Raw genomic sequence first — 26,654 nt, 5'->3', positions numbered from 1 at the left:
TTTTATAAAGACATGCTTTCTAGCCCTTAAGAATAATTTATTTCTAAGATTATTTCAGCTAGCCAATAATCAAATTTCACTTTTTAATTTTTTGTTTATAAACAGCTTCAGTTCTCTTATTAGTTATATCAACATTAAAAAACCACTTATATGTTATATTTAATGAGCAAAGAGTATATTCTATATGTTAACCTCTCATAATAGCACTCTAAAATTATATTTTCTTTCTATCATTTAAAAAATATGATACAGTTCATGGGAGTTATTTGTATTTTGTTGTGTCATACATATACTAAGAACTCTAAATGTTTAACCAAAGATGATAAAACAGTGAAAGAGTTGTCTTCTAAAATATTGATTAATAGTTGTTTCTTGTCATTTAGAATAGTGAATATTTCTCCTGAAATAAGCTGATATCCTTGTCATCAGAAATACTGGGGCATTGACACACTGTTAACACCTTCGGCAATAAAATGCAGAATTCTATAGTTTGTGACTTAACTTCAGTTCTGAATTTCTTGTTTGCTATATAACATAGAAAGTAAAAGAGTAGTTGAAACAGCAAAGATTTTGCTGCTGCATTTGTAATTATTTACTGTTCTAACATTTACCAAATTAAGGCATTTGTAAAATACGCAGGTAACAGAAAATGCAAAAAAGGTCAACCCTTCAACTAATTAAAAATACATACAAATGAAAATTATACAGGTTTTATAGCACAAAGATGTTAAAAAACTGTACTGTCACCTCTGATCTACCCATATAGTGACTCAGCAGATAGTCATTAAATGCTTTCATGGGGCGAATATTGTACTAGATCCTGGGTTGGGGAGGAGGGGGGAACTAGACACAGACTCTGTTCCCAGGAGCTTCATGTCTGGGAAGAACGGTCTGTCATTTGGAAAAGTGGGAATTTCCACCGATGTGTATTGATCTGAGTATGTGCTCTTTAAGATTATAATAGATTTTCTTATTGCTGAAGTTTTGTTTTGTTTTTGCCGCATTTTGAATGCAGCTCAATGCAAGATCTTAAATATACTTTATGTTTACAAAATGGTTTCTGAACGGGAGAGGGAACTGTTGCTTTCACTGAGATGTAGAAGTTTTTCAGTTTCTGCTGTTGAGCCGTGAGGCTTCATAAATATTTTACTCACTAAAGGAAGGCCGTACATTCTGATAAGCCTCGCTCCGCACTGTAGGAGGCAGCCACGTCCTCTGGTGCACGTTTTAGTCCATTGTTCATTCTCCGGCACCGTCTGGCTTCCCGTCCATGAAGCAGCACCTTCCCGCCTCCACCCCTGGCCTCACACTCTGAGGCCAGTCCTCCCCCGAGAGGTGCTATCTGTGTACCTGTGAGACAGACAGAGGGTCTCCCCCGCCAGGTGAGCTGAGGTTACTGGGTCAGCCCCTCCGCCTGCGGGGCACAGACAAGAAATAGTGGGTTAGAGCTCAGTTCACCGTACCCTGCCGCCTTCCCATTCCTGTCACTCACTGCAGGGAGCAGACCAAGATCCACTCTCGGGCACCTGGCTTCAGCTTTCCCCTCTCTGCTCGGCGTCCCTCGGCCTAGCTTTTCAGTAATGGAGCTAGTTAAAGTGTGTTAATTGTTTGCAGTGTAAATAAGACACGTTTAAATAATAGCAGCTTTTACAAGAATAGCCCATTTGTTCATATTGCACACATTCCCACATTATTTATAATGGAAGGAAAATGCTGCTCGGTGTGTCCCTTTTTATTTTACAGTTAATTCTGTAATCTCCCCCTTTTAAATTGACATCTTTCTTCTTCCTGTATTAAACCTGCTGTGATCTCTGTCCTTGAAGATTTGATGTCTTGTGCCCCCCTCAGGGAATATCCCTTTTGACTGCTCAGAGAGCTGACATAAATCTTCCATAGCCCTGGACTGTGAAACTGGATCTTGAAGTGGGATGTGTAGGCCTTTTGTTTGCTAGACAGTGTTCCAGGTGTGACAGGTGTGCACGTTCACTGACTGGGTATAAAACTGAGTCCTGTGTATCTGTTCGGGGGAGGAAATGCCATCTGAATGACACTGTTTCCTCAGGCCAGTAGGAAAGCAGCACGAGAGGGCCTCGCTTGTCTTTGAGGTGAGAGAAACACATCAGGTGCCGTCCCTAATTTAGGTGCACACATTATCTCGGGGTCTTTATTGATCTCTGGTGGCTGTTGCCCGCTCTTAAGATCTTTGAACATCAAACAAATAATAGGTAGTAAAACTGAATGTCATTGTGTGATGAAGTGTCCTAATCGGTTAAATCAGGAAATGGTTAGGCTAAATGAGTTTACTAGCAAGGAAACACCTGCCTCCTACAAAGAACCCACTGCTTGTTTTCCAAACAGGCGCCGGAGAGGGAAAGATGGTGGTGTTTACCTAAAGACGCTCACGAGACAGATGCTAAGCACGTAGATTCAACAATGTGCTAGAATTAAATACCTACTTATAATAGTTGTGATGTAACTCTGTAACAAATGAGCTATACCATCTGATCAGGTTCAAAGCCACTTAACATAGTTATTTCAGTGGTTAGCATGTGTATATAATTCTTTTAATTAGGTTAAAAATAATTTAAAATTTCCACAGCCTTACATATAATATATTGTGTACTATTTTCCAACTACTACTGGCATGATTTTCTTTAAGCGGACACGTGCCTTGAGTGAAGCCTTCACGTGCCTTGAGTGAAGCCTTCAGGAATGAGTTTGTGCAGCGAGACGATTTATAGAAGGCCCGCAGCCCAGCCCCGTTTCTCATGCCGGGAAGTCGAGGTTGGAGCAGCTGGGAGGCGCGGTGGCGTCACCCCGCTCGTCGACGCGGGGGCAGCCACTGCTCAGTGCTCTGCGCTGTGCGGTGGGGTCCGCCACAGTTCATCTGCCTCCTTATAAGTAGCAGACTCCCCATTTTATTTCTATAAGAATGCATTTCCTGCTTAAATTCTTAGGGTGAAAGGGAATAAAGTAAACATTTAGTAAATGTTCACTAAGAGTGTTTACGGCTACTTAAATCTTAAATTATTTACAACTTAAATCACAGCACTCTCACTTTGGAGAACATGTGCTGTGTCCTTGACTTTTTTGTTTGCTTTTCATTATTTAAAGTATTTAAATTCATTTTGGATCTTAACAATGTGTAGTGGGAAAAGGGTTACAAGCAAATCCGTTCAAGCGCCTTCTTCATTCCCATAAAAAAGGGGGGCATTATCTCCATTGCCCAAAACTACCCGAGACATAGGTGAAAACTAGAAATATAATCCAAAAGGCCCTTAAATATACGATGCAGATATATTCAATTAAGCACAAACAGACAGACTAACCCGGAGCAGCACTTGTGGACTGTTGCAGTGAGAGCAGGTACTGACTGCGAGCTGGGGATATGACAGTAAGTGAGAAGCAGCTTCGCGCTCTCAGGAGCCCCCAGCTCAAAGGTCTGTGCTCTGACTCTTGAACATCTAATTCAGAGGGAAGTCCCCCCCTCCCATTCCTGCCAGACAAATGGCTCCTACAGTTTCAGAAGCATAAATTAGATCAAGGTGCTTGAGCCAGTGCACTGACCATCTTTGGGAAGTGGCCGCTGAGCAGTTGACAGGAGGGTAAGGGTGACTCGAGAAAGCTAAAAAGCACCTGCAAGATCTCAAAACTCTGAGCAGCTCTGAAAGGGCAAACGAGTCCATCTAAGGGAATCACTGGATCGTGGTACCCTGTGATCTGGGGTGTGCACAGTGACCTTGAGTGTTCAAGAAAATGTTTGTGTCTGGAGTATTTAGTCTGAGACCATAACGATGATAATTTTTAACAGTTGTCGAGCATTTATTATGTCCCCAGTATAGTTGTGGGAGCTTTACATGGACTAACATTAACTCATCACAGTTTTTTACATATTCCCTGTTGTTCCCATGTCTCGGATGAGGCAGCTGAGGCCCAGTGCTGCGTAGCTTGTGAAGGCCTGGGGACAAACCCATGCAGTCTGACTCAGAGCTTGCTCTCATAACCACCATGTAATTTTACATAGAGTTTTCTCAAAAATGGTTAATTTTTTTGAAGTTTCACTTAAAGGGGTAAATTTCAGTTATGCTTTCATGCAGAGTTCTAAGTGCCAGAAAACAATTGAGCAGTGAGTACAGGGGAAGCCCCTGCTAGCCCAGCACATTGAGGCACAGTCCTGACGTGTAAACTACAGTGACTCATCAGAAACTCTGATAGCCGCCGCCTCCTTGTTAGCTTCCCACACAGGGAATGTATTGTTTCCCAGGATCAGAGAGTGGGTGTGGAGAAAACCCCTCCTCTTAGAAACCCCCAAACCCTTTTGGGGATTTCCTGGGATCTGGATTTTAGCTGCAGCTCTGAGACCACACTGGGAGACATATGATAGAAGCAAGGTCGTGCCCCTGTACTTTGTGTCAAGCACCAAATCTCAGCAGATGATACACCCTTCAAGGGTGAGGCGAAAAGTCGAAATGGGTCAGGGAACATAGGGTTTCTGAGTGAACTAGATCTCCATCCAAACTATTGTAAATAGCCAACCACAGGTATTTTTGGCCAGCACCGATTCAGAGTTTGGGAAGGTTTGTGATGGTGTGTGTGTTTCGTTGGTTTTGCTCTTGTCGCCCCCTCTCCTGTCCCCTGTGCCCAGCAGTTGCACCTTCAGCCTCACCTGGGCTGGCAGCAGCTCTGTCGCTGGCCGGTATCTGCACCCCTGCAAATGGCTAGTTTTCTGCACCCTCGGTGGCCGTGTGTGTGGCACCGGGGCTGCTCTCTTGCGCCTCCCGCTCCCTCCAGCTGTACCTGAGTCTCCTTTCCCTGGCTTTAGGTCCATTGATGTCCACACTGGGTATGCTTATCTGCACCTGCATATGAAGTTTTCCGTGAGGCAAAATTTTCATTAGTTGTTATTACTCGTGCTGCCATCACACCTATCAAAGGGTGACACGTTTAGGAAACAGACACTCATGGTGAGGGGCTTCCTCCCAAACTCAGTAAACAGTTCAATGAATCATCCCCAGCAGTGGGGAGGACTGTCGCCGTCACCCATGTGTTTGGTAATATGACACATTACTAACTGTATTCTTCCGAATCTCAGGAGATCCCTTTTCTTTGGCTAATATGTAACTGTTTAAAACATCCAAGTGATTCCTCCCTTTTTGAGTGTTGTGCGTATCAGTTTATTTTACAGGGAATCCACATGCAGGTAGATTCAAACAGTTATTCACTTTGACCAGAAAATTGGTGCTGGAAGCGGAGTATTGAAATGGTTAGATGGCAGGTGATTGTGGTTAACCCAGTCTCCCTCCTGAAACATTGAAATCTAACTTTATATTAAAAATGCGCTTAAGGTTGCTGTCCTATTGTTTGTATGTGTCCTTTGAGCAAACTTTACCGGTCTTCTAATAAGTTTTACACGTCTCGTCACTGCAGGTTCATGACTTGCAGAGTGAACTTGATAAAGAAAAACACGACACTCAAAAGAAAATGCATACGTTTGAGGAAGTTTTAAAGTGAGTAAAACTGTACTATATTTAATTTTAAAAATACTCTTATTCTCAATTGTGAGCCAAATTAAGTAGCTAGAACCTGAACATCGTATTTTTATAATAGCCTTGCTCTGGTTTAGTTTGAGTCAGTTTCTGTCATGAATCTCTATTTTCAGAATTTTATTGTTAGCCAATATTTTTTTTTTTGAAAAAAGGAAAAATCAGCTGTTTTAAAGTGATAGGAATATAAGAAAATAGAATGTAGTAGTTTCATATGCTTTCTTCTTCTTAAGTAAAAACAGATTTAAAGAAACAGTAAGATTTAGGTCTCAGAACATGTAGAAATTCCTCTGTAGATTTTTTGGAGAATGTGGGTAATGAAATCTTCCAGTCACATTTGAAAATGAGCTACTATATAGGCACTGGGTAGGAAAGGTTCTGACTCTTGATATAAAATTTAAACATGAACATTAAAATACTAGATTTTATTTGTCTTCTCCATTTGTTCACTAAGTTGATTAGGCCCGACTTATCGCTAGGTTTTATTTTGCAGTTTTTAGGTGGAAAACGTTGATTTACTCAATAAATATTGAGTTCCCACCATGTCTCGGGCGATGTGTAGTCCCTCCCCAGAGGACCTTATAGTCCAGGTGGAAAGATATTTAAGAACTTTGGTAATTATACTACAGAGTGATAAGAACTTTAATGGGAGCAAGGTTCCCAGGGTACCTGACCCAAGAAAGTGATTTAAGAAGGAAAGCTTACTTGAGCTCAGCATACCTACCTAACTCCCAGAGAACTGGCTAAGTCCATTCTTCTCGCTTCCCCAAGCCTACAAATAGGAATCACTTACAGAAAGGCCAAAAACCCACCCTGGATCAAACAAACTTAGTATCAAATTCTGTCTGGGAAGGTTCCGTAGCCCTTCCCTCTCCCCTGCTTTTTGTTAAAATGTATTGGTGGAGTTGCTGAGCAGAACATGTAAAGGAATTTGTGTACCACAGCATCACAGGCTATCGTCTTTGTATCTACACAAGGACTCAGTGCTTATTTGTTCACATCACCACATGTGAATTAGATGAAGTCAGAACAGAACTATAATATTTATTAAACATTAAGTCAAATAGTTGTATTTTGTACTCCAACTTGATTAATGACAGATCTCGGGGATTCAGAGGGGACGCCCTTCCTGAGTCCTCATCGACACATTTGTTTCCTCCTTAAAACGTTGATTAACAGCTTTGTTCATTTATTCAATATATTGCAGTTTAATTTCTCTTTTGTCCTACTTTGTCTGTGTTCTTTTGTAATTTTATACATTTTTAATTGGCTTGTTGATTTGCATTTTATATCTCTACAGGAAGAGATGATCCCTTTAAATAACAGTAAATTGACAAATATTTGTTTAGTACTTACAATGTCCATATGTTGTAGCATATTCTACAGGAAATAGAGGGCTTAGACGGTATAACTCAAGACGCAGGCTGTTCTTAAAGACTTTATAGCCTAGATTAGGGATTTGAAATACTTAGAGTACTAGGCATTAAGTTGTCGACAGCAAGGGCAGTTGGAATTCAGAAAGATTTTTTCAGTGGGATAGTGGGAGTTTGTGTAAAACAGTGTAGTATCTTTTAATGCTTACTCATAGATTATGAAAGAACCTTGAAACTTCTATAGTTTTCTATGTACGTACAACATAATCATTTACTGAACCAAGTAACACTATGGCTTTAAAGGTCTTTACCAAAAATGCCAAATTTTACTTAGAGTTTAAAAAGCTGTTTTAGATTTTTAATAAAATTCCCCCATGGACCTGTTTCCCCCATTCCCTATGTTAGTGATGCCTTCATTTTGACTGAATGTATGATCCTGACAGTGTAGCACCTGGAGAGCAGGTGTAATCTGGTCTGAAAGCAAAGAGTTAGTGTGTGGTCTGAACTTCAAAGTAAACAGTGCAAGCTGCCTATTTTCCCAAAGGAAAGTATTCTTGGGGTGGGGGTGGGGAGCTGCTACTGCTTTTGAATCTAAGAATAGAGTTAGACCCAGTTAGTCCAGAAATAATTCCATTTTTCTAAAAGACTGCTATATTATATAGAAATTTACCTTGATTATTAGAAAAGTTTTTCTTTAGTGTATATACACAAAGGTGAAAAATCTCCGTTTTAGAATGTAGTGGCACTTGTTCATTTAATCTTTCATTCGCTCGTGAGATCTCGTTTCTGTTGTGCATGTGGCATGGTGGTGGCGGGCAGCAGAGAGCAGCCTTGTCCACGTGAGCTCGCACCCGTGCGCGTGCGACAAAGGCATCAACTCGGCCTTTGGCTAAGAGCTCAGGTTGACGCTGCAGTACTTATTTTTATTTTAGAGGAACACTGATTTGCAGTTAAAGCTGCTTTGTCTGTTGTTACTGTTTATCAGAGCTAAGGCTATTTTAATAGCACTGTCCTACTGTTCACAATTCTTATTCTGCACACACCCTAGACCTTTTTGCTTCCCATTTCATTTTTATTGTAGATCATTTTTAATAACTTCCAGTAACTGAAAGTTATAACTGTAAATGGTATGAATTGTATATGTTCATTTTTTCATTTGTCAAAGATAAGTGATTAAAGTATAGGAAAAACTTAGTAGACTAATGAATGGATATGACCATATATAATAAAATAATATGGTGTGCCTCTTTGAAGCACTAACACTGAAAAAGTACATCTTTTTTGGAGGAGTTAAAAATCTATAAACAGTAGATGTAGATAGTATAGATTTGGTTTGTTCTTGTTAAAGTACTCATCGAAACATTGCAAAGTTATCGTTCTGATTGATACCTTTTCCAAACTCTTCTTTTACAGTAAAAGACAAAAATACCTTGAAAAAGATTTATTCTGATCCAGTTTAACTTTTTGCATTGTCAGATTGTAAACATTATAAATATTTCTACTCTGATACACACTTATATATATAAAGCATATGTTTCTCAGTTGGTATTGAAAATATGTAGTAGAAATTTCACTAGAACCTATAATATTGGTCTTCAGATGATATGGTTATTTATAAATGACCCCACGGGAAGTAAGCCCTTCTTGAACTAAATAAAACATTGTTTTGGTTGTAGTTGTGGTATATACATGGAATTTCTATCCAGAACTCTTTAGAATTCTACTGATTTTTTTAATGCTGATTTCAGACAGCACTATGAGTTTGCAATTCTTTAAGGATTATATCATTTAAATAATTGATGAATATAAGAAAAGTAAATAATAGTAATTCTTATTAGAGTTCATTTCAATAAGTAAATAGTTCCTGTATTTCTTTTTCTTTTTTAAAAATTAGGTTTTGAGTTAGGGTTAAGTTTTCTTTTATATTTTATTTTTCAATTACAGTTTACATTCAGTATTATTTTGTATTAGTTTCAGGTGGACAGCATAGTGTTTAGACAATCATATACTTTACAAAGTGTTTTCCCTATATTTCCATTACCCACCTGGCTCTGTACATAGTTATTACAATATTGTTGACTATATTTCTTACGCTGTACTTTACAGCCCCTTGACTATTTTGTAACAGTTCCTATACTTGCAATTCCAGCGCAGGTTATGAGCTGTGTGACCTTGGGAAGGTGCTTCACTTCTCCGTGATTCAGGCTTCACATCTGTAAACTGAGAATAATAATGAGATACTTGCATATAGTTTGAATCTCTCCCAGTAAGAATATTGCATGTTACTTTTGTAGTTTAAAACAATAGTAAAGACAAAAGAAACCCATAAAGATTTTAAAAGGAAGAATTCTAAAACATTAATAATGGTTACCCCTAGTTGGTGAGCAGATGAGATTAAATTTTTTTCTACATTTTACATATTTTAAAATAAATGTGTCCAGCAACTGTTCAGCGTTGTGAGACACTGTCAACTTGTCCCAAATCACATGGTCAGCATGGGCTAGAGCAGGCTGTAAAACTTGAGTCTCTGAAATATCCAGAGTCTAGTTATTTGGGATTTTTGACTGAAAAAACCTTTTATGTATTTCATAGAATAAGTGGGTAGGTGATAAGGTTGAAGTTACATTATTTTTTTTACAAGTGAGATTATTTCTGGACTAGAATCTAAAGACTGCCTGCCACAATGTTTTCCGAGAAGCGATTAGGAGGACTCTGAGATATGAAACGCAGCTTCCTAGTAAGCGTACAATTAGGACATTTTAAACAAGAATAAAAGGTGTTATCCATGGAAGACTGCAGTACCTTTTAGACATACTTTACGTTTTCTCCTTGTGGAAATTCACAAGTAATCCTTACAGTTTCGTTTTCCATTTTTATTTATCAATCTTATTTTGTAAACCTGAAGATGATTGTATCTCACATATTTGGATTCCTAATGTTAGAGCAGATTGCCCTGCACTAGTATAAGTTCCAAGAGAGTAAGGCACTGTGCACTGGGTACCAGTCGCTGGGGAGGAGCCCAACCACATGGAAGAGAGCAAGCTCTTCACAGTCCTGGCCACCAGGAGTGGAAGGGTGTCACCAGGAACACAGCCCAAGCAAGCACTGAATGGAGAAGCCATCAGCTTGCGCAGTGGGTGTGGTCCCCCACGGGCAGTGGGTGTGTCCTAATGGCCAATGCAGGGCAATTTGCCTACCCCACCTGTGCTACAGTGGAAAGGTCCTGTCCTCTCCAGACAGACAGAACACCAGTGTTGGCCAGGTGTCCTTGTGATGCACATACTTCAAGCGAAGACAAAAGAGCATTCTTGGAGCTGAAACTCGGAGATATTCCCACACCAGATAATAAGCACAGGCCAGGCTCTGTGGGCTCTCTATCTCTTGGTAAGGAAGTGTTCCAAGCCACAAATGCAGGAGATCACACAGTATTTGTCTTTCTCTGTCTGACTTATTTCACTGTGCATAATGCTGTCAAGGTCCATCCATGTCATTGCAAATGGCAGGTTTCCTCATTTTTTATGGCTGAATAATATTCCGTTGTACATACACATACCACAACTTCTTTATTTAGTCATCCATTAATGGACTCTTAGGTTACTTATGTGTCTTGCAAATAATGCTGCTATGAACATGGGGTGTAGAGATTTTTTAAGTTAGTGTTTTTGTTTTCTTTGAGTATATTCCCAGAGCAAAATTGCTAGATCATCATACTCTCCTATATAACATCATATCATTTTTAATTTTTTGAGGCTCCTCCATACTGTTTTCCATAGTTCTGCCATTATTTCTTTAAATTAGCTTCCTACCCCTTCCCCCTGTCTTCTCCTTCTGAAACACAATATTTTAGAAATTGGTTCTTTTGATGTATTTTATAGCTTACATAGGCTTTCTTCATTCTTTTTCATTCTTTTTTCTTTGTTCTTCTCTGACTAACTTAAAAGTTCCTGCCTTCTGTCTCACAGGTTCTTTCTTTTGCTTAATCCGTACTGCTCTTGATGCTCTCTAGGGCATTTTTCATTTCATGCACTGTATTCTTTAATCCAGAATTTCTGTTTGCTTCCTTTTTAGGATCTCTATTTCTTTGTTAAACTTTTCATTAAGTTTATATATGGTTTTCCTGATTCCATCGAATTGTCTTTCTGTGTTTTCTTGTCTTTCATTGAGTTTGCTGTTTGTACTCTTACAGGGAAATCACGGATCTCCCTGTCTTTGGGGGTCAGTTAAGTTATCATGATCCTTTGGTGGTGTCATATTTCCTTGAGTTTTCATGTTCCTTGAAGTTCTGTGTTACTGTCCTCTCTTTTGCAGCGGCAGTCACCTACTAGGGATCTTCAATAACTGCCCCTTGGAGGTAAATGCCTTCTTTAGCTCTGCTAGTTATTCTGGGACTTTCTCAGACCTTCTAGGGCACATTGCTCCATGCTTCTTCATCTCCTTGGGGCAGAATTCTTAAGCTCATATGCCTTTTCTTGATCCTGCAACATGTCAGGTCAAGTGCTGACAGTCTCTTTTTTGTTTTAACAAAAGTGGCGCTGAAGCTCAAGTTTGCGGCCTCTCTCTGGCCCTTGGATCTGGGCTGGCTATCTGTGTGTTCTCCCTGGCCATCTGCTAGCGCTCACTATGGCTGCCACCATTGGGAGCACACACAGGGAGCCCGCCAAAGGGTGGGGTGTATGTGGGTAAGGTGCACAGAATGCTGGGGTGGCTGTGGGCCTGGGGGGGGAATCTGTGGGTAGGGCACTCCCAGCAGCTCCTGGGCAGGCTTCTTGATGGAATCCATGATGCAGGTAGTAGGATCAGTGTCCCTTTAACACCCTCCTGAGAATCCTGCTGCCTGTCTCACAGCCTCTTTCCTTACCTTAGTTAAGCAGATCAGGATTCAGTTCCCTGGATGGCAGGAGAGAAATGAGCTGCTTTTGCTCAGCATTTCGGTTTGTGAGATACATCGTTACCCAGAATTGTAGTTTACCCGTTCCCAGGTATTGAATAGCATTTTAAAGTGAACACACCACGAGGTATGCGTCCATTCTGCTGTCAGTATCCATTTGGGCAGTTTTTGCTCTGGGGTTGTTATTAATAGTGCTGCTATGTACTTTCCTATTATGTTTCCTTTGTAAACACATATACACATTTCTGTTAGACGTGTACTTCCGTGCAGTGTTTACATCGTGCCCAGCCCGGCGCTGTGTGGGAAGGCTAGGCCATTAGGTGATTCGGAGGCATGAGAGAACCAGTGGGAGGGGACAGGGATTCATACTGGTTTGGGACCAAAGGGAGGAAGTTACCAGAGGCCTTTCCTCACTTGTACTCACCCAGCTGTAGTTTTGAACATCGAGTTATGAGAACACAGTCATTATATCAACTTTATTTATTTAGGCGGTTCTAAGACACAAGTGATCTGGTGCGTGGACCTGCTAGTTGGTGAATGGCCGATTAGAAACTAATCGAGCAAGTAAGGAAAAAGTGTGAACATTTCTTAAGGGCTTATTTTTAACATATTCTGTTTTTCTTTTTTATATTGCTCCCTCCAACAAAGAGTTCTGTTATTGGTGGCTCTTTTTTATTGTTTGAAACCATGTAACCATGTTTTCATATACCGTTGCCTCTATAAATACAATTTCACTTGTGCACAGAATTTTTAGAAACAGGTTCTTGATGTTTTCAGGTAATTCAGACTGTTCTTGAATTATATTTTTAGTTGACCTGTTCTGAAGCCAACTTTCAATGTTAGTCATACTCAACAAATGTTCACCATCTGGTTTATTGAAAGTCATTGCATGACATTATTTATTTATACAAAAATTAGCTGCACTTCTTTTGCCTGACTTTATCTATAGTTTTGTTAAAAATGAGGAAATTTATAAAATAGTTTTGGGGTGATATTTTCCCGACAAACTGTCATAAGCTTTTGAAAAAGTCTTTTTCTTGCTCAGTGTACATAGTATTTTAATCTCCTGTTACAGTGGAAAGCAGCTTATTTACCCCTAAAGTTATATTTTTAAAGAAGTTATATTTTTAAACATGAGTGGAAAAGCTTTCCTATACGGTTCTTTTAAATCTCCTTCATTTATCTTTGGTTGCTTGTTTGCTGTTATAAATCAACATTTCTATTGGTAGGAGCAGGGATTAATCTTCAAATACTAATGCCTTAGAGTAAAGATAATAAAACTGCAAAGTTATAATGACAGTGTTTTGTACTTTTACTTGCTAGAAACTAATCTTAAAAGAAGGCATAAATGGAATGCTAAGCAATCTTGAGATCATTCAAAGGCGTGGCCTGCATTTTGATTTGGTTTGTTTTCATGGAGCATTGCTCACTGCAGAAATGTGGGTGAAGTTGCAGTTGCAGCAGATAACCTTACAGTTTGCCCAGGAGCTTGAATTTTGAATTTTGGCAGAAAGGGAAAGCTGAGCTAAATCAATCTTGTATAGGAATTTTAAAGTATAGCTGAAGAATAGAATTCTAAATTCAGTTTTATAGATAGCCAAAATGAGGAGCTGGGACTTGGTCATTTTGTTTGTAAAGTTGGTGAAAAGGAATTAATAGTGATATATACTTTAAAGTGGAAGAAAATGTGAATTAAGGAGCTGTCTAGAGAGAAGCTAAAAGGAAGGCTATAAACTTCAATAGTTAATCTAAAGATTTCTTAATAAGTGAATGAAGATATCTTTACAGGGTCACCTTGATAAGAAATTTTATTCTGTTTAGAAAACAGATTTCTACTTTTAAAACATTTTCTTGTAAGAGTAGGTATAAAAGCTGTTCCACTACAGCATAAAAGTAGCCTGTAACTTTTAATACTTGTTAAAGGCTATGTGGTGTTGGTTTTAACCGAGAATATGTGAATTTAAAGACTAATTAGTTGCATTTGTAAATTTTCAGTATATTTTTTCTATTACTATTATTACTAAAATTAAGACCAGGTACAATTTATAATATATTCCATCAAAATATTTCAGATACTTATATTTGCTTATAATGTTATCTCTAACAGTCTAGATGTTGTATAGAGTTGGGACCATGAAGAAATTATTTGACATGTATGGAATCATTTTAGATTTTACATAACTAGAATTAGATTAATTATATCAAAGTAGGATTAAATGTAACCAGAAATAAATAAATTATAGTTGTGTTATTTAAAAAGTTTATTGTTTGTCTCTGCTATTAAAGTTCTAGGCTAATCCACCATTGTAATGGAGTGTGTATGTTAGGATGAACCTACCAAGGGTACTTGAGGGTGAACTCTGGATACTGACATTGTCCAGTGAGAAAGATTTCAGAGTATCTGTTCATAGGACTCAGAAAATAAGTTTCATCAGTAATAAACTTGTACAATCAAACTCTCAATTTGGTATTAATTTAAATAGTAGATCTCTTTCTGATGATGTCCCCAAGATATATTCTGAACACAGTGGCTTATATACCTGATATATTTATTCATATGTACAGTAAAAGTCATCTAGGAAGTTGGAAGAGAAGGGACCTTAGATGAAGAGATGGAGAGTGCAGTGTGTGTGTGAAGGGACCTGTGAAGATGAACCCGGCTGGAGCAGAAAGCACAGGAGACGGGTGGTCCGGGCTGAGGATCCCAGATCCCCCCGAGGTGGGCAGAAGGATGCCTGTTTTCCCATGGGGAACAGGGTGTGGCCGATGAATCGGTAGCAGTGTGGTTGGTATATGGTGAAAGTGACATTGGAGGGAGACTTACTTTCCTGAATATTTCTCTGCAATAAACTAGGTTTTGAAGGAAGGACAGAAAATGAGCTGGTAGGGAAGAGAGAATTTCCCTGCCCGAGGGAATGAAATGTTTCAGGGACACGAATTTGGTAACATGTTAATGTCCGAGCATGAGCTTAGGAGTAAAGCTAACAGATCTGATTTTCTGGATGAGGGTACTAAACAACAGATAAGCTAATGTCAAACATTCCCACCTTCAGAAAACACGCTTTTATTTCCTCACCGGATTTCCTTTATTCCTCACCAAATCAGAGCTCCTGAAGTTTGATGTCATGAAATTCATCAAAGAAATTTAAAAATTGGTGACTTTTACAAATTCACATCCTCTCATTTTTCTTATTATTGATATAAAATTTATTCATCTTAGGTGTGGAATACAGAAATGTCAAGGAACTTGGAAGAAACTTGCAGTAATTTGAACCCTAGATCTCTAGTCTTAGTGAAAGATATGAAAACACCGCGAAGGGGGGTTTAAACCAGGCCTGGGAACCATCTGTACTGAAAGACTTCCTGCCTTTCGCTGTCTGATTCTTGATTTGGCTTTTACTCTTTAAACGGGTGCTATGTGACTCTAATTAGAAACATCAAGTTCTGTACTTGGGACGTTAATTGCTCCTTAGCTCCCTCCATCGTGACTCATGTGTAGTTCTGAGAGGTGGTAGTAGTTGACGTTATGACTACGGGGATTCACCTTGTTTAGTAGAGAAAGTTCCAGTTCATCACAAAAACTTTACCACACCCCTAATGTGTAGTCAGTCATTTTGTAGGTTGTGCTTATGATGTGAACATGTATTTATTACACATTTAACATGTTTCATTTTAATAATTTTCTACGTAATTAACGGGAATATAATAAGTTCACTCTTCTTGCAACTGGTACCATTATGTTTGAGGTTGGACATTATCGATCAATTACTAGAAAGCACTGCTAAACTTAAATTTTTTTGTTTAAAAAGGTTATTTTTAAAGTTTTGTTTAAAAGTACTGTTTTGCATTGATACAAACATTTGCGTGATGTTGAGAAAAGTTATCCCTATACTTTGAAAAGTGTCTAAAAACTATGATTATAATTTCCTCTTAAAAATAGCTTTCTTAAGTCCCAGTGGTGGTGGCGGGGACTTACCTGCCCTCCTTTCTGCAGTCTGCTTGAGCACCTGAAAGCATTTGAGGTGCAGGGCAGCCAAGTTCTCAGTTTGCTGAAAGCATCCCTTAGCCCCACACGCATGTCGGGCCACCCTCCCTCGAAAGCTCGGGGGGAGGGCAAAAGTACGCAGTGACCTCGTTTCACCTGGAAAAGGACATTTCTAGTGTGTTAAGTATTTCTTGGTAGCTGTGCCCCCATAGAACTCTGCATTTCTTCTCACGAGAGCACCCTGCTTTAAACGAGTGTCAGGCGATGTTCGAGAGACCTCTGCGGAGGAGACGTTTGTGACTATCCACGCGGTGGGTTTAATTTGTAGCATGGGATTTTTAGGCTTGTTGGATGCTTGCTTCAGAAACTCAGCTTGCAAAACCCATTTTAAAAAGCAGTTTATACATTTAGCTTCTTGAGTTTTAGTACAATAGAAGTTTACTTTAGCAATGAAATGTGGTGAAATAAATGTAATCTTGGTGGGGAGCTGATAAACTAAGAAAATATAGCAATACTTCATTTAATGTTTTATAGTAACAAAATGATTTTAACATGTATTCCCCTAATTTATCTTCAGAAGAATCTTATGTGGTTGTTTGCTATCATCTGCATTTTCAAGGGAGAAACGGGTTCCGAGAGATGAAGCAGTTTAACCAGTGTGGCATAGCTGAGACTCCATGCAACCCAGGCCTCTGAGGCCTATTGCAGGTCTCTCTTCCTGACAGAATGCTGAATTTTACCTCTTATGTCACTCAGGGATTTCCTTTTCTGCTTTTTTTTTTTTTAATATGTATTTATTGATTTCAGAGAGAAGAAGGGAGAGGGAGAAAGAGATAGAAACATCAGTGATGAGAGAGTGATTGATCGGCTGCCTCCTGCATGCCCCCTGCTGGGGACCAAACCTGCAACCTGGGCATGTGCCCTGGCCGGGAATCAAACCACGATCTCCTGGATCATAGGTTGACGTTCAACCACTGAGTTACATTGGCCAGGCGCTTTTCTGCTTTTTTTTAAGTGACTTGATCCAAATGATGCATAGATGGCATCGTATACTAGATATGTCACTGTTTATTACCCAGTTCCCAAGTGGGAGAATGTGCCTCGTCCCCGGCTCCTGACAGCCGCCTACCTGTTCTCTGCATGGGACCACCTCCCTTTCTCTGCCACATTCATCGGGTCCACAGAGGCACCTGATGGAGAGGCAGCACATTCATTTTACTATTCACTTTACTATTATTAGGTACAAAGAGCGTAAGGTCACACAGCTGTTAAGTGGAGGTGCCAGGATCGGAAACTGTGCTTGACTCGAGAGCCCCTGTTCTTAACCACTGTTCTGTCCAGCACTGCCCTCCTCCCTGATCTCGGGAACTTAGAACTGGAAAACCTAGAGACTAAATCAGTGCAGAAGCTGCAAACGTGGAGAGGTACTATGATGAAGGCTGGCTGGGCAGCTAGAGTTTGAGCAGTTATGTTGACGCCGCGAGGAAAACGGTGCCGAGGCACCGAGAGAAGTAGGAAAGTTATGAGAAATGCAGCCCGTGTGTAGAAAAGCTTTGTCTGTGCCAGTCCATCTGAGAGCAACACTCACTGAGAGCTGGCGTCTTTATAGCGCTGTAGCCATGTTACTTAGGGAGTGGGAGCTGGAAGATATTTAAAAATTCACTTAAATAGTTATGCTTATTGTTACGAATAGGTTAAATGTGGCCTATACAATGTTACTGCAAAGTATTTATTAAAAAGCACATTTATCTTAGAACAAATAAAGGTGAACTTAAATGTCCCCTCTGTGAAAATGATCACACATTGTCACTAACAAAGTTCGAACTCGTGTGGGAATGGCATACTTCTGTGGATTCCCTAGGAATTTTAAGGAAGGTTCATGAAAATCAGCTACCACCGCTTTATCAGGAACACCTAGGGTTTGTCCTGTAGGAATACATTTTCACGTAAACTTGTATAAAATTAGAAAACAATGTTAACATTTTCTATTTCAGAGAGATTAGAGGCCAATAAATGACTTGGGCAGATCACTTAATTCTTCTAAACTTTATTCTTTTCATTTGTGAAAAAAATCACTTTTTATAGTTATAAAAATGAAATGAAGTAACACAGGAACTGCTTAAACTGTGATGAGCATGGTAAGCACTGATAAATGTTCCTGTGACTGTATTTGCATAGACATTGAAAAATTATGGTTGCACTATAAATGTTAGTTTGTAGCGGTGTCGGTCACTGAAAGTACTGGAAAATATCTATTGTGGCTTTAAAATATGTATTTTTTTATAACTTAGAAATATTTATGATAAACAGAAAACTTCTCTTATTGGTAAATATTGCATTTGTCCTTGGTAAATAAAATCTTCCTACTTATAATTTGATCTATTGTGCACAGCAGTAAATGCGAGCGGGACTGTTCTCCAGCTCCTTTGAAAGATTGAACTGCCTAGGGACAAGGCATGGGTGATATTTGAAGGAAATAAATATTGCAGCTTCACATTTCAGCTTTTTTCTTTATTCCTTTGATCTGGCTTCGGTTTACTTATCATTCTGCCTGAATGGCTCCGCGCTGCCGAGTAACAGGAATGGTCCTGCACCCGTTTCAAAATATTTAGGCTTTGCCGTTTACGGGATGAACATGTATTTCCTCATTATTTACTGACAGACTGCGGCCTGTGAACTGAGATGCATGGTGGGTATGTATGTAGCTCTGCATGTGTGAGGTATAATTTACATAAGGAACTTTTAATCAGTGCTTTCTTAAATATGGAAACATAAGAGGAAGCAACATTATATTTGGGATTTATTTTGAAGTTTAAAGATTTTAAAGGAATTTTTTTTCGCTCTGCACTGTAGCTGTTTTATCTTTAAGGATCATTTTCTCAAGGTTTTCTTATTTTACCATAAAAATGTTAATCACTTTCCTATTTGCTGAGGTAGAGTTTTTAAAACTTATTTATAAACCCATATTATAGGCCAAAGTCAGTTTGGCACAAAATTATTATGGAAAACTTTAAACTGTTTCAACATTTCATTACATTTACTGATATTGCTTTATTTACACTTTATACACAAGTCTTCTGATCTTCTGAAACTGGTTTTCTTGTACAGGCTCTCACTGCCTCTTCCATTTATGTATTCCTATAGCACTTAGAATTTGTCACAAAAATATATAATACTACACTCCTATTTGATTTTTTTCCTTGCATTTTTCTTTCACCTCAGTCAGATTGTAGTTTCTCCAAGATGAGAACCATTTCTTATTGTGTGTCGGTTTTCTGCAGTATTTGACCAAGTGAATCTCAGGCTTTGCTGCCAGAACCCTAGTCTCAGCATCTAGAACACACTAAGTTACCAGGAGGGTAATGCCAGGATCTTTTGAATCATGATTTAAATCCAGTTGGCTTCGAAGGACTTACAGACCTCCTAGCAACCACCAATCTGTTTTCTGTTTGAGTTTGGGTTTTTTAGATTTCATAAATAAGTGAGATCATACAGTATTTGTCTTTCGTTGTCAGATGTATTTTACTTAGCATAAGTAAAAAGGACCATCCATGTTGTTGCAAATGACAGGATTTCCTTCTTTATTGCTGAATAATATTTCGTTGTATTATGTGTGTGTGTTTGTTTTTTTAATCCATCCATTTGTTAATGAATACTTAGGTTGTTTTAATGTTTTGGCTATTGTAAATAAGAATGCATTGAACATTGGGGGGCAGGTGTGCAGATATCTTTTCAAGGTAGTGATTTCATTATCTTCAGATATATATCCAAAAGAAGAATTGCTGGAACATATGGTAGTCCTGTTTTTAATTCTTTGAGGAACCTTCATACTGTTTTCCATAGTGACTGTATCAGTTATATTCTCACCAACAGTGCACAAGTGCTCCCTTCATATCCCCACCAACACTTATTATTTTTGTCTTTTTGATGATAGCCATTCTAATAGGTTTGAGGTGATATCTCATTGTGGTTTTGATTTATATTATCCTGATGAAAACAAAACAAACCACTTATTATCTGTCTTTTGATTGTAGTCCTACTAAGTTGCATAATGGTATCTCACTGTGCTTTTGATTTGTATTTTCTTGGTCACTAATGAGACTGAGTGTAGCTTTCATGTGCTTATTGGCCAGTTGTATGTATTCTCTGGAGAAATGTCTATTCAGATTCTTGACCTATTTTTAAAGTGTTATCTTTTTATTATTAGTTTGTAAGGCTACTTTATGTATTCTTGATACAAGTCTCTCTTTAGATATGTGATTTGCAAATATTCTCTCACCTTCTATGGATTTTCTTTTTACCTTTGATAACATCCCTAGCAGGACAAGAGTTTAATTTGCTGAAGTCTGTTTATCTATATTTTATTTTTTTGTTTCTGCTTTTGGTGTCATATCTAAGAAGGTTTAGCTTAGCTCAAGGTAACAAAGATTTACTCCTATGTTTTCTTCTAAGAGTTTTATATTTTTAGCTCTTACAGGTCTGTGGCCCATCTTGAGTTAATTTTCGTAAATTGTGTAAGGAAGGAACTGAACCTTCTTCTTTTGCATGTGGATATTAGTTGTCATAGCACCACTGGTTGTAAGGACTGTTCTTTCCGCACTGGATTGCCTCGGCACCCTTGCTGAAAATCCACCTGTGATCGACGCTTGGGTTCGTTTCTGGAATCTGAATTGACTTATGTCTATCCTGTGCCACCAGCATGCTGTTTTTATTACTCTAGCTTTGTAATAAGTTCTTTTTCAAGATTGTTTCACCTAGTCTGGGTCCCTTGCATTTCCATATGAATTTTAGGGTCAGCTTGTCAATTTCTTCAAACTGCCACCTGGGATTTCAACACATTGTGTTGAATCTTTAGGTCCATTTGAGGAGTGTTGTCATTTTTCCAACATTAAGACCCATACTAATTTCTGTTTTACCAGGTATTCCTTTCTGACTCTTATAGTTTCAAATGTTTAGATGTCCATAGTTTTTACCTTTTTAACCAAAATTTAGCAGAGACCACTAGTCTTGGCAGTCATGTAGAAGAGGCCATTTATCATGCTTAGTGAAAGGTATTATTTTTAGTGCCTTTTAAGTCATAGTAGTATCTTAATGTTTTTGACTAATTCACTTTAATCAGTTTAAGGCCCCGCAGCAGCCATGAACAGAGATGATATAGCTGCTTGGAAGTCTTGTTTACCAGCTCAGCTGGAAAGGGAATGGAGACTCTTCCAGCCTCTTTTCAGACTTGTTTGAAGTTTTTTATTTTGTTTTGTTTTTCTTGGAGTTTCCAGTGGAGATGCCAAGCTGGCAGCAAATGCAGAATACTGTAATGTGAAGCCTCATAAATACACGTTGGATCCCTGCCATCATTATCAAAAGCCCTGGCACAGAAATGTGCAAAGGGGAGATTTTCAAATTACGGTTGGCCTGCATGTAGAAATGTTAGCTTGTAAAGCTCAAGAAGTACTAAATTGTACTCCATTAGCTCCTGCGTTTTACTGCCTTTTTGGAATAATCATGTGCTTCAGAGCACCCTTTAATCTGAGCTGGCTCGTGGTTGTATAAGAATGCAGCTTCTTTTGGCCTTGTGCTTTATGTACTCAGATGAGGAAAATTTACTGCATTTTAGAAATAAATCAGAGCTCAGAAGCAGATCTTCTTGCCACCTTTTTATCTGCATGGAGGCCCAGCTCTGAGGCATTTGAGTGATGCATTTATCCGCAGCCCCACAGCTGGTCCCACTGGGAAACTCATCTTCAAAGTCACTTTTTATTTTTTGCTTCTTATGGGACGCTATTCAGAACCATAAAAAGGAACACTGTGCTTATGTTAGTAAGGAGCAGATCTTCCTCTCTCTCAAACGCTGAGAGTCTTTACTTCCACTTCATGCCTTTGATAGAGATGAAAATGGATCCCTCATTAAAAGGAATATAATCTATTGAAATTAAGACAGATATTTTATTTATATTAAGACAGACAATTCCTAAATATTAGTGGAGCTCTATGTGTTTGCCATGGTTTAACTGGATAGAGCATTGATTTACATTGAGTGAGGCCTCCTTTGATATTTAGCTTTACTGCTGAATTAGCTCAGCCTTGTAATGGGACTAAAATTGCTTGGGAGAGTTCACACATTTCCCTGTGGCTGCTGTTTATACATATAGAATAATATTTTCTATTTGCAAATCAGGATAGAAGTTATCAATTAAAAGCAGCATGCCTTATTGCACAAGGCTTCATTTTAATGATATTTAAAAATATATATATATATTTAAATATGGTCTGTAATATGTGCCTGATTATAATTAAAGTTTATCCCTTTGACTTATGTGGTCATAAGTTATTTATAAAGTAAATGAACTAAACTTGGTAGGTAAGAATGAGATGACATAGAGAAAATATTGGTCTTATTAAACTGAAAGAGTTTAGCTAAATAGCTTCTGTGAATTATTGGACAAAAAAATGTAAAACAACTGACTTTCAATATTCAAAGAACAAAGTTGATATTTCAGCCATAAGTCATGCATTTTTAAAAACTATATTGGTAAAATTTTCTTTTGGCTAAGTGATGGGACATAATTTAAGACGATATGATATATAAAATTTTAAAGTTTTTATTGTTCAATATACTTTCTTACCTATTTATAGACAGACTGAACAATCAAAAGTAGATCTTTGAAAAATTATAATCCCAATTGTGAAATAGTCCTCCCAACTGCTTTTAGGAGGCCCCCAAATGAGAGAGTAACAGGGTGGACTAGACTCTACGGTCCAGCAGAGAAGTCGCTGCTGCCCGGGGCCGTCCGGCGGTGGGGAGGCCGCTCGGGCGTCCGGCGCGGCCCCGGCGGTGGGGAGGCTGCTCGGGCCTCCGGCGCCGCCACCTGTTCCCGAGCCTGGCCGCCGTCCGGCCGCTGGGTCCCTCGCACCGGGCAAGTGTCCGTCCAGCATTTGTAACAACTGTCCGTCACATTTGCCGCCCTAGGTCTAGGCCATGGTACCCACTGTGATTTACACGATTTTATGTTTTTCTCATATGTTGTCTTAATAGTCAAATATTTGAGTATTGAAACGCAATAGTGCATGTGTGCCCGGGAAGGCCTGGCAAGGCGCCTGCTGCCTGAGCGGGCTGCTGGGGGTGGAGGTGCAGCCGAGCAGGCCAGGCCCTGCGGCCGCGGGGCGCAGCCTGACGCGCCCAGACACTCTGGTTTTTAGGGGCGTCTTCGGAAGCGCCTGTGCTTTCCTCAGAACACGTACCACGTGTCTGTGCCCTGTTTTTCCTGAGACAAGTAAGTTACTGTCAACTTTTTCAAGGAAAGTCACTTAGAATTTGGGTCTAACAGTTGAAACCTGAGTTTTGTTCCCGAGGTGGAGCGCGAGCGACTGCGGCCCCTCCCGCCTCACCCCGGCCCCTCCCGCCTCACCCCGGCCCCAGCCCTTCCCGCCTCACCCCGGCCCCAGCCCTTCCCGCCTCACCCCGGCCCCTCCTGCCTCACCCCGGCCCCAGCCCTTCCCGCCTCACCCCGGCCTGGCCCCGGCCCTTCCAGGGAGAGGGAGGAGCAGCTGGCAGGAGGCCGGCCCCTCCCGCCTCACCCCGGCCCCGGCCCCTCCCGCCTCACCCGGCCCCTCCCGCCTCACCCGGCCCCTGCCGCCTCACCCGGCCCCTGCCCTTCCAGGGAGAGGGAGGAGCAGCTGGCAGGAGGCCGGCCCCTCCCGCCTCACCCCGGCCCCGGCCCCTCCCGCCTCACCCGGCCCCTCCCGCCTCACCCGGCCCCTGCCTCCTCACCCGGCCCCTGCCCTTCCAGGGAGAGGGAGGAGCAGCTGGCGCGCGTGGCCGAGGCGCAGCGGGCGCAGGCCCAGCAGGCGGACGCCGCCCTGGAGGACTTCAGGAGGCAGGTGGAGCTCAACTCGGAGAAGGTCTACGCCGAGATGAAAGCGCAGGTGAGGGCAGCACGCGGTCCTTTCGGAAAGTCACTCTCCCAGGGCAAGGCCCATTTTGATCTTAAGTATGACAGAAACGTCTTCACCTAAAAAAAAGCTTTACCCAAATCAGCCATGCGGCTGGGTCAGGAGCTCAGAGTGAGAAAGGGACGTTAGTCTTGGCAGAGGACACCCACCTCCACCAGAGCCTCAGAGGAAGAGGTGAACCCTAGTGACCAAGCACAAGAGCCGGGGGGAAGCGTCGGTCAGCGGCTCCCCTGTTCCCCGCGAGCCCGTGAAGGGCCAGGGCTGCGCTGTGGTCTCTGGAGCGCCGGCTCCCTGCCCCTCCGGGCCGCTGGGGGCGCTCTGACCGAGGCCCCGTGGCAGTGAGCACAGGGAGGCGGGGAGAGCACCTGGGGCCGCTCTCCGCCCTCGGGACGCCTTCATTCGTCCTCACCTTAATGCCAGAATAACCATTTCAAAGTTGTGTCTCCACGTGTGGTGATGGCTGGAGTGGCTCCCTTCGGAGCGTGGATCGGCCTGCAGGTGAACCCCAGGAGTGGCCGGACTCTGCAGAGCCAGGATTCAGGCTGACCGAGTCTGTGTGCATGCGTCGTAACGAGTGTTCTATTCATTAGTTGCAGCGAGTTATTTTCCAGGGTGGGAAGACAGAGGCTGGCTCCAGTTTTTGTACAAGTTAGTAGTATATTCTTTCGTTTTAAGAGAAAATAAAAATAAAATAAAGAATAAAGGGAGCAAACACCAAGGTAGCCATCCTGAAGAATCCAGTTGTTGGTAGCTTGTTTAAACTAAACCATTACAGATGACATCGCCTGCTTTGTTGTTCCTGTCTGATCGCATTGCCCCCTCCACCGGCAAGAAAACCACTATAACTGATTCAGTGTGTAATATTTAAGTCTGTTATTTTATATGCATAGATCATGTTAATGTATATGCATTTTATGCTTCTATTTTTAAAACGTTAGATGAGTACTACAGATTATATATATATTAGTTTTGTTTGCTCTTTTATATTTAATTTTATATATCCGTGTCCTGTCTGTGTTGATTTATGCAATCCTCTTAACATTGAATGTATTTTATTATATGACTATACCATATTTTATTTGTCATCTCCCCGATTCAAGGGTATTTAGTTAATTTCAAGTCCTCTTGATTATAAGGAATGTTGCAGTGCTTGTTTGTGGTTTCATTTTTAGCTGGAGTTGTCTTCCTCAGGAGTCCGAAGCACACACTGACTGGGTCGTAGCAACTTTCCTATGGAAGGTCGACTGAGTCCTGTGGGGTTTGCTAGCTTGGAACTGTTTTCTTGTTATTTTCTTGAGGTTTCCATTCCCATTGAGTTGTGTGAATTTGGGTCCTGAGATTAGGTCTGAGGGCCCAATCTCTTTGTTTCTCCTCTCACTGCCTGGGACGAAGACTACATTCCTGCCAAGAGTTTGTGCTGAAGGGTGACTTTCAGTCCCTGCCACATGGATGTGCCTCTTTTCCCAGCTCCCCACTGTGATCAGAGCCCAGGCTCTGGAAAGTATATCTGGTCCCAATATCTTGCGGAGCTGCATAGGAAACTCTCTGACTGGCTTGACATTTAGAGGATTACAAGAAAGCACTGAAGGAGGGGACCTTCAATAAGTTTTAAGTGTACAGTTAAGAAGGCTCAGACTGAGGTGTTTGAAACTGCTACGACCGACAGAGCCACCTTCTGAGAAAAGCTGAGTCTATAACGGGCACCTTTGGCTCAGTAAATGCACCTCTTGCAGCTGATGATGCAATATTAACGGATCACAGAATTCATGGGTAAGTAAGGAGAAAAAACAAGCAAACAACAGTGAGACTTGTGAAAACATTCTGTAGGACAAGAAAAAGACATTTGTGTCCAGCAGTCATAGAAGAAAAGCACATTTCTGAAAATGATCTACTGAATAATTCAGAAAAAATATTCAGAAAAGTAGCACTGTTATAAGAAGACATGATTTATAGGAAAGAGGCCACAGATCAAGTAAAATCAATGCAGTAAAACCTACATACGTTCTGGAAAAAGAATTGAAGCTCAAATAGAGGTAAGAATAAACTAAAACTCCTAGAAGTTTCTAAGCAGGATGCAACTGGCTAAAAATTTAGAAAGATAATGGAGTAATGCTTCAGAGTATTGAAGGAGAAAGGTATGACCTAATTTTACACATAACCAAGGAGTTTTCGCTTGCAAAGTCAACAGAAAAACATTCCCTTAGTAAGTACTCACATAATGTACACCACTTATTTCTTTTCTGGAAAAAATGATATGAGCACATCAACCAATCCAGAGATGAAGCAAAAGACATCACACACATGGGGAGACCATCACATTAAAGATGAGTTGAACACAACGGAATCCAACAAACCAGAAACAAAATTAACTGTTACAAATCTTGTTACAAGATTGAATGCTAATGTTTACTGATTCTTGAAAAAGAAGGTATATACAGTAGAAAACACAAATTTAATAACTTAAATCTAAATCCCTAGATTACATTAACAAAGATCAAGAAGTAGGTGGATAGTGGGAGAGTGAGAGGAGTATAGTATGCTAAAAAACTTTGCCATGAAAGAGTTGAGATTCAAAAAATTCTTAAAATTAGGGAAATGTAGATAAAATAACTTTGAAATATATAAACATAGACATGAATAAAATGAACAAGATGTTACATTATCATAATAATATTGAGAAGATAAAAGCAAAACTTGAGATATTGCCAAAGGAACAGAAGCAGAAACAGAACAAAATGTCCAAGATAAGACAGAGTACATAATTGTAATAATAAATATTAATAGGTTAAATTTTTCTAGCAAAAAAGTATTGATTAGCTGACTTATGGGCATGTATATGCTATTTATAAAAGATTCAACTAAAAGTTACACAAGAATATTAAAAAGATGATGAAACTCTTATCACTTGTATTCAGATG

The 26,654-nt window shown here is 40.1% G+C and overlaps 1 protein-coding gene across 1 annotated transcript in view; it reads left to right on the top strand.

Moving 5' to 3' along the window:
- CEP112 (centrosomal protein 112) overlaps positions 1–26,654 on the top strand; it is a 217,300-nt gene that overhangs the window by 53,135 nt on the left and 137,511 nt on the right. The window contains exons 17-18 of the mRNA XM_081162815.1: positions 5,428–5,507; positions 23,574–23,709. Of these exons, the coding sequence (XP_081018941.1) occupies positions 5,428–5,507; positions 23,574–23,709 (216 nt within the window). The remainder of the gene's footprint in view (positions 1–5,427; positions 5,508–23,573; positions 23,710–26,654) is intronic.

The sequence above is a fragment of the Miniopterus schreibersii genome (assembly GCF_964146895.1).
Source record: "Miniopterus schreibersii genome assembly, chromosome: 16".
NCBI classification, from domain to species: Eukaryota; Metazoa; Chordata; class Mammalia; order Chiroptera; family Miniopteridae; genus Miniopterus; species Miniopterus schreibersii.
Note: the sequence above shows the minus strand (reverse complement) of the source record. Positions and strands in the feature narration are given on the sequence as shown.